General features: G+C 41.1%; 1 protein-coding gene across 1 annotated transcript in view; it reads right to left on the minus strand.

Annotated features, from left to right (window-relative positions):
* Positions 1 to 432: 432 nt before the first annotated feature.
* ptpro (protein tyrosine phosphatase receptor type O) overlaps positions 433 to 13,179 on the minus strand; it is a 22,444-nt gene continuing 9,697 nt past the window's right edge. The window contains exons 13-27 of the mRNA XM_070929346.1: positions 12,033 to 12,153; positions 11,058 to 11,191; positions 10,312 to 10,450; positions 9,688 to 9,808; positions 8,473 to 8,541; positions 6,641 to 6,724; positions 3,490 to 3,525; positions 2,796 to 2,877; positions 2,287 to 2,377; positions 2,074 to 2,150; positions 1,816 to 1,950; positions 1,518 to 1,640; positions 1,251 to 1,405; positions 620 to 755; positions 433 to 537 (exon numbers count right to left, since the gene is read on the minus strand). Of these exons, the coding sequence (XP_070785447.1) occupies positions 433 to 537; positions 620 to 755; positions 1,251 to 1,405; positions 1,518 to 1,640; positions 1,816 to 1,950; positions 2,074 to 2,150; positions 2,287 to 2,377; positions 2,796 to 2,877; positions 3,490 to 3,525; positions 6,641 to 6,724; positions 8,473 to 8,541; positions 9,688 to 9,808; positions 10,312 to 10,450; positions 11,058 to 11,191; positions 12,033 to 12,153 (1,608 nt within the window). The remainder of the gene's footprint in view (positions 538 to 619; positions 756 to 1,250; positions 1,406 to 1,517; positions 1,641 to 1,815; positions 1,951 to 2,073; positions 2,151 to 2,286; positions 2,378 to 2,795; positions 2,878 to 3,489; positions 3,526 to 6,640; positions 6,725 to 8,472; positions 8,542 to 9,687; positions 9,809 to 10,311; positions 10,451 to 11,057; positions 11,192 to 12,032; positions 12,154 to 13,179) is intronic.

Here is a 13,179-nt window from a genome sequence, read left to right on the forward strand (position 1 = left end):
CTGAAGTATTTTTATTTTACACTTTTTTAACTTTATACTTCTACTTGTCAGAGGGAAATATTGTACTTTTTACTGCACTAGATTTATTTGACATCCAGATTCAGATCATTAATACAAAATATCAACAAATAAATAATATTACAGATTAAACAAATTCATTAAAATGAGCTCCACCAGCTGCAACATTAATGCATCAATAATTATAATCTAATAATATCATATATTATTCTGTAGAATGAGTACTTTTGCTTTTGGTGCTTTAAGTATGATGCTAATACTTTAGTACTTTTACTCGGAGTACTTCTTCCACAGCTGATAATTAGCACCAAATTCTATTTTTCTTCCCAGGAAATATTCAAGAACATTGTGAGGAAGTGACGGAGTGAAACAAAGCGTCTTCTGTCTGACTCACGTCTGGAGGAGCCGCCATCTTTATGTCTTGCTGGCGTTCTCGTAGATGACGTCAGAGGTGATGGACTGCTGCTTCTTCTTCTGCCACATCAGCAGGACGCACTGATGGATGAAGACGTACTGCTCCTGGAGAGAAGAGAAGAAGAAACCCGTCACATCCTGTGGACCAGCTTCAGGTCTCTGCTTTCATAACAGACTGAGTTCTCACCTCAGTCTGGACCATGGACAGACGGTGTGAACGCATCTCAGACACCATCCCCAGGATATCTGCGAACTCGTGCTCTCTGATGTGCTGCATCAGGCGATCCAGAGCGATGAAGGTCCCCGTCCTGCCGACTCCAGCACTGAACAACCACAGACACAGAGGACCTCCGTCGTCATTATCAGGACATTACGTCTTCGGTCTAACTCAATGTTTATGGCTCAGAACCAGAACCAGAACCAGAGGAAACCCTGGAGCTTACAGCTTGTTCATGTTCCAGTTAACAAGTCTACTTCTCTCACAACTCATTTCTTAGAGATGTCCTACAACGGCCACCGTATACGCACATACATACATACGATTTAGGAAACAGGAACTTTCCTCCAGCGCCACCTTCAGGACAAACTACAGCTTTTAACTCAGTGGTTGTAAAAATGTGAGAAAAGTAAAGTTTTGTTTTCTGACGTGTAATAAACGTCACAGATCCAGGGGGCGCTAGCAGAACCTTCCTCTTGTTTCATGAAACTCACAAAGCCCCAAAAGATAATATTCTTTTCTTCTTCTCATAAGATAATAACTTTATAATATCAAAACAAAGTCAATCTTTTCTGTGGGACTTGGGGCTCCGAGTCCTGACCTGCAGTGGACTATGACCGGGTCTTTGGTCCTGTTGGCCTGCTGACGGACGATGTGGACGAACTGCAGGATGCTTTCGATGGCGTTGACCGTGGGGACGCCGTGATCCGGCCACGAGGTGTAGTTCAGGTGGAGGACGTCCTGAGTCTCATCAGCCTGCGGTGGAGGGGGAGGGGGGGCATGTTCAGTATGTTTTGTTTAGAGCAGCCTCTGGTGGTTGATAGTGGACCTGCAGCTTTGACCCTGAGGTTGACAAACTGGTACTCACGTATCCCAGTCTGAACTTCCTGATGGTCCACTCCGGAGACTCAGTCTCAGAGAGCATCTCCACGCTGATCTCTCCGTACATCACGGGCTCGTCTGTGAACGGCCAGTAGTGATCGCACTTCACCTGGAGACACAACAGATGATGACATCACGTTAGAGCTGGAAGCGTCGTCCTGTCACTGTGTCAGAATATAAAGTCTGAATTATTCTGCACAATGAGTACTTCTACTTTACTGTATATTTTTAAGTATATTTTGATGCTAACACTAATACAAGTAGAAAGTAGAAGTGAAACTCGCCCTCCGTCGCTCGTTGCACTGAGTCAGCATGACGATGATCGGGGACTGCTGCTGCAGGACCATCTTCCAGAAGTCGTTACGAGTTTCAGGCAGCGGACCCTGAGTGGCGATGTACTCTTTAGCATGTTTGTAGCCCTGAAGATCAAACACAGCATGAAAATAACGCCCGTCAATAAAAACACTAAGATTTACAGACGTAACGAGGAGGGAAAGAGGCACAGTGAGTGAAAGGATCCTCCTCGGCTCTCTGAGACTCACAAGGATGTAGTTGGCGTTGATGTAGTCTGAACCTTCGTCGTTGTGCATCGAGATCAGCTTCACCCGACTGAAGTCGTCTGGAGGGAAGATTTAAAGAGTTCAAGCTCTCTGGAGTCAGTTAGAGGAAACTCAGCGTCACGTTTAAACTAATTCAATGTTAACACAGAAGTCTGAGACACTTTCACCCATGATGCTTTGCTGTCAGCGACTCACAGGGGAGGATGTTGGTGTATCTGTTCTTCGGCCTGTTGACGGGCAGGTCTGCTGCATCATGGGAAAGATCCAGACCGACGCTCTTCAGCTCCTGCAAACATCGACAAGCGTCAAACATCTGCAGAACATCTGCAGAATAATGGTGACGTGTGATTCCAGACAGAGAAACTTCAAGTTGAAGAAATAAACTGAGACGTTTGCAGAAGTACATTTACTCAAGTACTGCACTTTCTACTACTTTCTACTTCACATCTCTCAGGGACATACTGTTGGAAGAGCCATTCATCCACTGATTTGCCTTTATGTTGGTGTAATACACGTTTTGTACACTGGGGGGCAGTTAGCTGCAATAGGACAGCATTTATACAGCAGGGGAATGCAGCCAGGTGTGTTGCATGTCAGGTGAGACACACAGCTGCTGTTTATGGAGCTCAGTATAAATAATGCAGCAGTGTTAAAGTGTGTGAGAGCCGTCAGAACAGAAACAGCTCATCTGATCGGACTTTTACCTCAAACTGCAGCGAGAACTTGTACGCAGAGTCTTTGCTCATTTCTTTGAAGTAGGCGTCGAAGTCGTCCAGCTGCACAGGACTGCAACAAGACGTCAACGTGTCAGGAGAGACGGAGATAAACAGGACACACAAGGGTTGAAATTCAACGGTGACTACTTTACAAACCATATTTACATGTTGTTCACAGAGGGTGAAATATCTATCGCCCACACGAGACGTCAAAATCGAACTTTCCATGAAGTTTACTGACTGAGTTTATTTCAGTGACCTGGTGACCTTTCCTGGTGTCATGTTGACCTTTAAATTCACACTCGCAGCTGTTGATTTAATGACAAGACTGGCTGGCAGCACCCTGAAGGATTTCAACAGACTTCATATGAAGCCTTCAACCTTCCCAATAAGGACCAGAATGGTTTGGAATTTTGGTTTTATTGTGTTTTTATACTACTGATTATAGTACTATAATATAGTACTGTAATAATCAGTAGCAGTAGTGGTACTTCCCTCTCTCTGTCTGAGGTTCAGTTTCACATTAATCTGCTGGATTAAACAGTTTGGATGTTCTCGGTTTCTGGCTGAAGGCTGTTATTAGTGCGATGGCAGCGCGCACACACACACACACACACACAAATACACAACATAAATAAATAAACCAGACTGACAGCCACATGTTGTTGTTTAGTCTTGTTACCTTGTTAGCTTCCGTTTCTTTAAAGCTGTCTTGCTCCTATAAAATACAAACATGTAAAGTTCCTCATGATGATAACTGACAACCATCCTACAGTGAAACTATATGACATACTACATTATACTGCATTATACTACATTATACTGCATTATACTGCATTATACTGCTACTACTTAACTGTTCACACCCTCCAGATCTGCAGACATTAGGGTTTGACCGATGTGGGTTTTTAAAGCCTTTATTGATGGCGATATATTTAAATTCTTAATAAAAGTTAATATCTTTTTATTCAATTTGCTTTAATTTCCATGTCTTGTTATTCACATTGTTAAAATATGATGGTTCAACTCAGAAATCCCCAAATGATCAGTGTTTTCTTATAAAATTATAAGAGTTTGTTTGATGACCCCGCACACTTTCTGTATTTCAGGTTTTCAGATCTGATATAGTGAATATATGGAGGTCTATGGCTTCAAATATTAAAATTAAATCAATTTCCATTTCTGTGTGTATTGTGTTTGTCAAAATTAGAAATAAATATTAGATTTAATTGTAAATTATCTAAATTGTGAAATGTCATCATCAATTTAATTCTAGCAGAATGCCTTTATTAGAAATATTTTTAAAATTAAAATCAGAACTAAAATCAGGAAATTTAAATACAATCGAAATGCAAAACTCCAGTTTTCAGTTTCATTTTCCAGTGTTGCACATTGTCTGCCAATTGGAAAATGAAAATAAAAAGTCAATTTCACACTTTATTATTATCATTATATAAATATTATCAATTGATTCCCAATGCATTTGCACAAATTAATGTTTTTGTCAAACGTGCAGACAAATGGAAAGTGAAATTTCAATTTGATGAAATGATTCCAATTGATTATCAGCAGCCATAGACTTCCATAAAAGGCCAGTATGGAGTCCATCCATTGGTCAAACCCTAAAAACACAAGAGCTAAAATAACTAATACTCTCACATCAGAGTACCAACATCATGCTCAGTGATTTGTTTCTTTAATCTCAAACAAACTGTTACCTGTTTTATGCAGACACCTTCATGTCAAACATGCAGCCTTTTACATTTACAGTCATTTATATTTTTACACTTCATGCTTCTGTATTTGCATTCTGGAGTCAAATCTGGACCTTTAAAGATTTACTCTCTGATTGCCTTACAGCTCCCAAAATGTCCTCTCAGCTGATGTTCTGAAACTCACCAGAGAGCTGAGGGCACATTTCTGGATTTGGGAGGTTCTGTAACACAGTCAGCAAGCGCATCTTTAACCAGCAACATGCATCTATAACATCTGTGTCTAACAGAATGCACAGCAGACAGCTACGCTAAAAGCAGCACTACGTACTGAAAGTCTACTTCTTAAGTGAAAATCCACAAAAAGAGAAAGACAGACCGCATGCAGACACCAAACATGGAGCAAAGCCAAAGTCAGCATCAACAGTTAGCATCATGCTACATCCAAAATGTTAGTAGAAACACACTCAGTGTGACTTTGAGAGTTCAACCACAGACACAGCATTGCAAGACAAAGTTCAACATGTCAGAAAAATCATCTGCTGACTTCCTGTTTCCCGCTTGAATCAAACTTTAAAGCATTTTTTTATTTCAAAATGCAGCTTCCAAGTGTTAAAGTATAAGTCCGGTGATATTCTATATTCTCTAATTGTCAACGAATCCCATGTTCAGACTCAAACCAACACCTACTAACAAGTACTGTGTGTGTCACAGCCTGATATGTCTTGTTATTATCATTGAGGTCAGCTTAGTAAATTACTTGCTAGATGATAATTTAACATTCTAAAAAAGAAATCTCTTCTGTGACATCTTTTGCAAGAGTGTGCTCATCAAAACCAACAGTTAAATATAAATATGTTCCTTTTCAAAGTACTATGTGGCGTTTAGTCAGACTTCTCAAAGCACAATATTTATATAAACACTTAATATGTTTTTTTGATTTAGGCCCAAATAATATGAAATGAGTAAAATCAAATGGCAGTTATTAAGGTTTCTGTGAGAAACAAATAAACTAGTGTCGTCTGCAAACAAAATCTTAGAAACCAGTTTTCCAGCATTGGGCTTATCACTTTTGTTAATTGAAAACAACAAGGGGCCTAAAATTGGGCCTTGTGGAACACCAGATTTCATGTTAAGAGAAGCTGAGTTAATTCCATGATATGAGACAAACTGGCCGTAAGGAAAGCTGGAGAACAATAACAAAGGCATTATCGGCCACATCTAAACTCTGCAGCTGATGCAGCAGTATATTATGGTCAACCATGGAAAGAAAAACAACAGCATCACTCATTTCAGCAAACACACCAAAGCGGCTGTAGCAGTTATGATTCTACTCTGTCAGGAACAAAGATGAAGTCAGGTGATGTTGTTTTACAGCAACGAAGTCCGCAGAGAGAGAAGGTCGGGATGGATGGATGGCTAAACAAAACCTTGGACTGGAGACCGCTGTTCACTAACTGTTTCCTCCAAACAGTCATCACTGGTTTCTTTAACCCATGACTGCAATCTTTCCCTGACTTTAACCAAGACGTTATTTGAACCCTAGCCCCGGTTATAACTGTCCAGGTTGCTGCCCATATAAAAGCTTAATGAAACAGCTGCTAATTTCCGGCTGCTTGGAGGAAACCAGGACACCAGCATCACTAGACAAGATATAATTAAATATCTGTATGAAAACAAGGTGATATTGTATGTCTACTTATCATGTGACCAAGAGTAGGAATGTAAAACATTAGTATCACTAGAGTTGGCGGGAAGGTAAAGCTGCTTATCATCTGCATAAACATGATTTTCTATATTTTGTCTACTAATAAAGCGGAGGCATGTAAAAAGAGAAAAGAATCGGACCCAGAATCGAGCCTTGAGGTACACCACATCTGCAAATGCATCGTCGGTTTTGGTCTTTTCATGGGATTTGTTGACAATAGGAGAAATGTAGAATATCACCAGACTCCACTATCCTTTAGTTCTGGATCCAGAGAGGATCTGGTGGCTCCGCACTGAGGTCACTCAGGTTCAAATGGAGAGTAAAACAATGTCTCTGATCAATACTGTGGGCTGTGGCTCTGCTAAGACATGCCCCTGAAGTGAAGTGTTTTTGGCCAGCAAGTGCTTACTTACCAAGGATTAATATAAAAAGCCAAAAGATAGTCAGTCCAAAGGCAGGATGGCAGTAGGGTAAGGAAGGCAAAGAGGCTTCTTCGCCTGAAGGGGTTCAAATAAAAAATAAAATAAAAACACAAACAAGAAAAAATAAAGGAACACAGACACCAGGGGGCGATAGGTTGGGGACAGAACATGGTGCTCCATTAGTAAAGAGGCACAGAGCGTCGAGAGCTTCACATTAGTGCTGAACACAGAGTTAATGCTTCATGCAGCCCTTCAGAAAGTCTCCCGTTGTCTCTCTGGAGGACAACAGGAGTCTGTTTGCTGCCGGACGTCAATGGCCGCTCTGTCTCATTTTACAACATCCAGCCTGAGTCTGTGACATCACTGCGTCCTCCCGACACGTCCCACAATGCAACACTCAGCCAGGACCCTCATCATGTATAAACAGTCCACATTTTGTCACTGGGTGGTGACGTCAAACCACGTGACGGCCACCTTTATGAACCTGATGAACATTTGTTCTGCTCGGGTCATGACCCCACTGATGCACATACATTTAAGAGCTCAACTTCTCTTAAACTGACGTTCAGTTTTCTGTTCACGAATACAAAGCTCCAGAGTGGAAACGATAAAACGACGGTCTGATCGAAATCAGGTATCAGGTATCAAAAACTGTGCCGGTACTGAACGATGAAATCAAACTTCTGGTCAGATTCTTAATCTTGTTGACGTCTTCTTCGATCAGATAATTCCTGATTTTAATCCTGTTTTCTCCATTTTTAGACTGTATTTCATTTAGACAAAGGTCTTGTACAGTTGCTTGAGTTTACGATATTCAACATTTGACAACTTAGGATTCTTTTGTCAAATGAAAGAAAAGGTTTTGTAGAATCACTGACGTACACATGTATGTATATACATATACTGTATATTTTCCATGTAAAGAAAATGACACATCATCTAACTCTTCATTTCTTCAAATCAATATTTGAGGGCAACTAGTGCGTGAACATAAAGCACTAAACATTCGGGTCATGTTTATATTTCAATAGCTGACAGATGAAAACAACACTTGGTCTGCATCAGTGGTGACATCACCTCTCCTCATCACATCCACACTGCTGACATGCAGTCGAAGCATAAACACAACTCCACCCTCACATTAAGAAGAAGAAGAAGAAGAAGAAGAAGAAGAAGAAGACACTCTGATGGACATTTAGTGATGGAAGGTCAAATACAACAGCAGATGGAAGCAAAGGTTCTGCCTTAACTGACCGTCTTTCAGCTGTTATATTAATCACAAATCTCCAAATCTGAGCGTTTGTCATGAATAACACGCGAGGGACTGAATCTGATCGACATGGGAGAGACATTTTGGCCTCTTCCTTTCAAAGACTCTAATTTTAAAGAATAAATGACTGAATTGTCTTTTCTTGTTCTGGAGCATTTAACACAACTTTACTCCAAAAGCAATGTTTTGTCCCTTTAATCTGAGATTAAGTGAAACCCTGAGCTTTCATCATCAACAAACACCTCATTTCAGCTGCTCCAAACACAGCGGGCAGGGGCGCTGAGCTCATCATCATCATCATCGGCATCGTCGCCTCACGCAGCTTAAAGCGACGAGCTAAAATCTGTAGCTACATGTTCAAATCTCTAATCTGCCTCTTCAATCCCGGCGCGGCCGCTAATCTGCCTCTGATTGGGTCTTTTGAGGATGTGCGATCACTGAACTGGATCTCCAAATCTGCTAAAAAAAACATCCACTCAGGACTGTGAAGTGCTTCTGTCATTTCAACATTTATTGTGATCTGAAGATGAAAACAAACGGAGGAGGAGCCTACCAGTTATAAGGAAGCTTTCCGTCTCTTTCAAATGAAGCGAAATTGACGAAAGTCTCAGCGCCGCACTCTCTGAAACAGAAACATCATCAGTGGGCAAAGTGGTGAGAACAGCTCAGAGCAGTTTGAGGAAGTCAGAAATATTTGATGACCTGTCAGTAAATAGAGGAAGTGAGCTGTATTGTAAGAGGGTGAAAATAACAAAGACTGTGATGATGAGTTTAATGACTTCATTCAGACAGGAGTCCCCACAAAACACATTCTGCACTTATTGATTAAAACTGCTCACGTCTTTAAAAAAGCTGAGGCACAACATGTGCGGAGGCTCAATCGTGCCAGAAAAAGAAAACAGAAAACAGTTAAAAATGACAAAAATAAAAACACTAATTTGGGAGAAATTAAGTCAAAATTCTGAGATAAATACGTCAAAGATTTGAAGTCAATTTTGAGAAAAAGGTCAAATTTGATATCTAAAAATGATCACTCTTTAAGTAATTAAAATGTATTCAAAAATAAATTAAGTAATTTTAACTTACGGCCTCATAATATTAATTAAAAAGTCAACATTGAGTATTTCTATTTTTATCTCTTAACTTTTCATCTTTTTGCTTCCATAAGCACGAGATCATGAATATGGAAAATTACAGGATTTTATTCAAGTAAAACAAACTAAATAAAAAATAAAAAAAATATGAAAATAAAGATTCATTGGTACGAACCTGATTTAAAATAATAGTGGAAAAGTCACCACATAACAGAAGGACTGAAGTGAAAATACAAAAATGTTCACTTCCTGAATACACACTATAACCTGCTAACAGCCTCTTTAAATATCTCCAGCTCTTCTGACTTGTGGACGACAAATGAAGACATAAATTCAGAGCTTGTCACACTAACATGATGTTATAAAGCTCTGCTGGGTGTAAACTTTACATTCAGTTTTCATGCTGGTTGGCCTCGTGACAGCAGCTGCTGATGTTCCAGATGAGTTTGTTGGGTGTTAGCTGCTAAACAAACCCACTTCTGCTAACCTCAAAGCTGAAGCACACGGAACATGTGAGCTCGAGCACCAACGATGGCGACTTCCCGCCACATTTCAGCTGAAAATAGTGTGAAAGTGTGAAAGTCTTTTACCCCCACGAAGACATTTTGTCAGCTGGCTACAGTACTTGGATCTGTATTTGAATGGTTCTGGTTCTGGCGCTCAGAGACTCGTACCTGGTCATCTGCAGATGCTTCTTACGGAGGACGAGCAGAAACAGAACCAGCAGGCTGATGAGGAGGATGCTGAGGACGGCCAGAGCCGAGATGGCTGCTACGCTCGGGTTCATCTCTTTAGCTGCAGACATAAACGTGTGTTTTTTAATGGCTTATCTGCATGATTTAAGGGCTTTTTAAGGGATGAAAACGGCTTTAAAACTGACCAGAAAACATCCATTTTTCAAGATGAAGGTACTGCTGTAAAGCCATTTGGTAAATGTTTGTGTTTTTACCCCTTAACAAATCTCTTAAACTGTGCAGATAATCCATTAAAACCCCTTGATATATTATGTTCCATTACTTTGTCCATTAATCCCTGAATTTTCACTTTTAAAAAGGAACAACTTGAATTGTAATTTTGTAAATTCTATGAATGTTTTACTCCTGACAAACTCCAGAAATTCCATTAGATAATTATATATAACTATGTTAAAGCCTGTTAGTTTGTCCTAAATCTGGATGAAGCAGTTAAATACCTGAAGACTAAATAAGAATCCCTTAAACTCTCATTCATTTGCAGCTGACAATGTTTCAGAGGTCTAACGCAGCTGCAGCACCAGGACACCAGACAGCGCCACCTACCGACGGTGGTGATGGTGATGTGAGCGGGCTTGCTGGGCGTGCTGTAGCTGAAGCTGGTGACGGTGCAGTTGTAGGTGGATGAGGGCATCAAACCGGACACCGTCACCACGTGGGAGATGGCCGTCTGAGGCTCCCGGGCCTGAAACAGACCAATAATAATATATCAATAATATCAATATAAATAAATCCGCCTGTCGACGCCCCACAGGAAGTCTCCACCTGCTCGCTAATGACATGTGACTCCTTCAGATTATCAGACCAAACCTCTGATTAATGGTATTAATATGTACTTTATTCAGATCGGATTGATACGTTCTCAAATACAAAGTAAGTACAATTTCTAAAAGAGCTTCCAGAAGCAGATAATCGAACCCGCCGACTGCCGACAAAGAAAGGATTTACAGAACGTCTTCCTCTGTCTTCAGACAGTTCCCCTGCAGACCCCCCTGCTGCAGCTCTGCGCCCACCTGAGGGGCCTGCCCCACAGTTTGAGAACCAGTGCTGTAGGACATCTTCTAAAGGACTCGAGGCGGTTTGTGAACACTGACGACGACGTTTTGTTTCTCATCAGAAAGCAACAAACAGATGAAATAACTGTCACTCTTTAATGAACAAATTCTACTTTTTCTTTTAGTGTTTTGGTGTTTACTGTGTCTGTCATCTCGTCTGCAGCTGACACGTCTCTCTGAAACACCTTTTAAAACAACAGTCACGCCTCAGGATTGATGTTGAGAATGAAGTTTTACCTTGAGCTCCTTGCTGGGTTTGCTGGGTTTACAGAGGACCTGGTAGTAGTCGACCACTCCCTCCTCGGTCCACAGCAGAGTCACAGCTGAGTGAGTGGCGTTCACAGCGAACAGAGACCTGGGAGGAGCCGGCTCTGCAACAAACACCGGACAGAAAGAAAACCCTCAATCTCAGTTTATATGAAAGTAAAACCTGCAGGTGTAAACCAGATCAGAGCCGAGTCTCAGAAACACAGAGTTTCTCTGAGGACTAAAATACATCCGCACGCTCAGAAGAGGAAGTGGAAGAAATTAAGTTTCATATTCACTTTCAGGGTGCAGTCAGCTGCAACTGAAGAAGTTATTATTCTTTGAGGAGAGAGTAGACAGACGTCTGCCGGCTCTGATACACCTGGAGTCTCCTGCAGGTTCATGTCCCCTGATGAGGACGAGAAGGCTGCGTTCAAAACAGCTTCCTCGCTCACGTCAGTGTGAACACTGTTGGTGCAGCCACAGAGGGTTTCAGCACAAAACCACCCCCCTAACCCCTAACCCAAACAAACCGCCCCAGAGTCTGATTTAAAGAGACTCTTTTTTACAGGCAGTCTGGTTGTTTATCTTGGTAACTTTAAGAGAAATATCTGTGCTCTTGTGTTTCTGATGTCCCTGGATCTATAATCCAACAGATCTAAAATCCTGTTATCCAATGAGTGTCCACCTGTTCTAGGTTGACTATATGTGTGTTTGCCTCATGTCTTTGTCCATTTTGTCTCTGATGAAGACACAGTGGTGTCCAAACGTTGGTCTGTTAAAGCCTGCAGGTCTGGATGATTTATTTAAACTACTTTCTACTTTTCATTTTAATGTTGTAAATGTAAAGTTTTTGTTTCGGGCCATAAACTTAAAGTCTGTCCAGTTCAGAGTCAACGGGTACAAAACTCAAACACAAAGAAGGACTTGAAATTATTAAATCTGTGTGTGTGTGTGTGTGCTGACCCAGTTTGATGATGTTTGGCATGGAGGTGTTCCTGCTGCGTTCAGTGCAGGCCGTCACCGTCAGGTTGTAGATGTCTCCTGGAGGCAGAGGGAGGCTGGCCCGCATCACGTTACGAGTGACCTGACACACACACACACACAGACACACACACACACACACACACACACACACACACACACACACACACACGAAATGGTGACACTGTCTGTATTTCCCTAATTAAAGACTTAATCCTTCTTGAAAAGACAAACTAAAAATAACTCTGAATCCTAAACTCCTCCGTGATCGTTCTCCATCAGCCTTCAGTATTTCTTCACATCATCAGATCTTCATTAACAAACTGTGGTGAGATGGAAAGTGACTGAACACTAAAGAAGGTTTAAAAACGAGTTTCCTTTCTGGGTGTTGAAGTTATAAGAACACTCGACATATAACATATAATCTACATATAAACTCGACATCTGTTTTTTACATTTAAAGAACAAGTTACCCCAAAATATGAATACAAACAACAATTATTGTATTATTTGTCGTACTGAACCATTAATTGATCGATAGGTAAGTCAGTGAGTCAACAGGCGCAGATTAATCATTGAATTTAATCTAATCTAATCAAATAAACTTTATTGGCATGCATGTTGATATTCCATTATTGTCGACGCTAAAAGTAACATCAACAGTGGGTATCGCCCTAACAACCGTCCGGAACCCCATAGCAACCACCTGTTTCCGCCCCAGCACCACATGCAGACCCAGCAACTACTTAGAAACACCATAGTAACCTGGACCACCCTAGTAACCCCACAGAACTCCCTCACAACCACTTATAAACACCACAGCAACCATCTGGAATGCCCTAGTAACCACCTATAGCAAATAAGCTAACAACTACCAGCAACACCGTAGCAACTGCCTAGCAACCGCTTCCATATTGACCACTTGGAACTCTCTAGCAGACAAACATTAGTGTCCTTGTAACCAGAGAAACCACCTGCTGACCTAGCAACTGCCAAAAGTGCCATAGCTACCAGCTAACAGCCACTTAGTAACACGGTTACCAAAACAACAGCGTGTATGATGGGATGTTGGGCTCAAGGGAACGATCAAATAAAACTACACACAATCCATACATGATGAAAAGAATCA

Source organism: Enoplosus armatus, chromosome 22, assembly GCF_043641665.1.
Source record: "Enoplosus armatus isolate fEnoArm2 chromosome 22, fEnoArm2.hap1, whole genome shotgun sequence".
Taxonomy (NCBI): Eukaryota; Metazoa; Chordata; class Actinopteri; order Centrarchiformes; family Enoplosidae; genus Enoplosus; species Enoplosus armatus.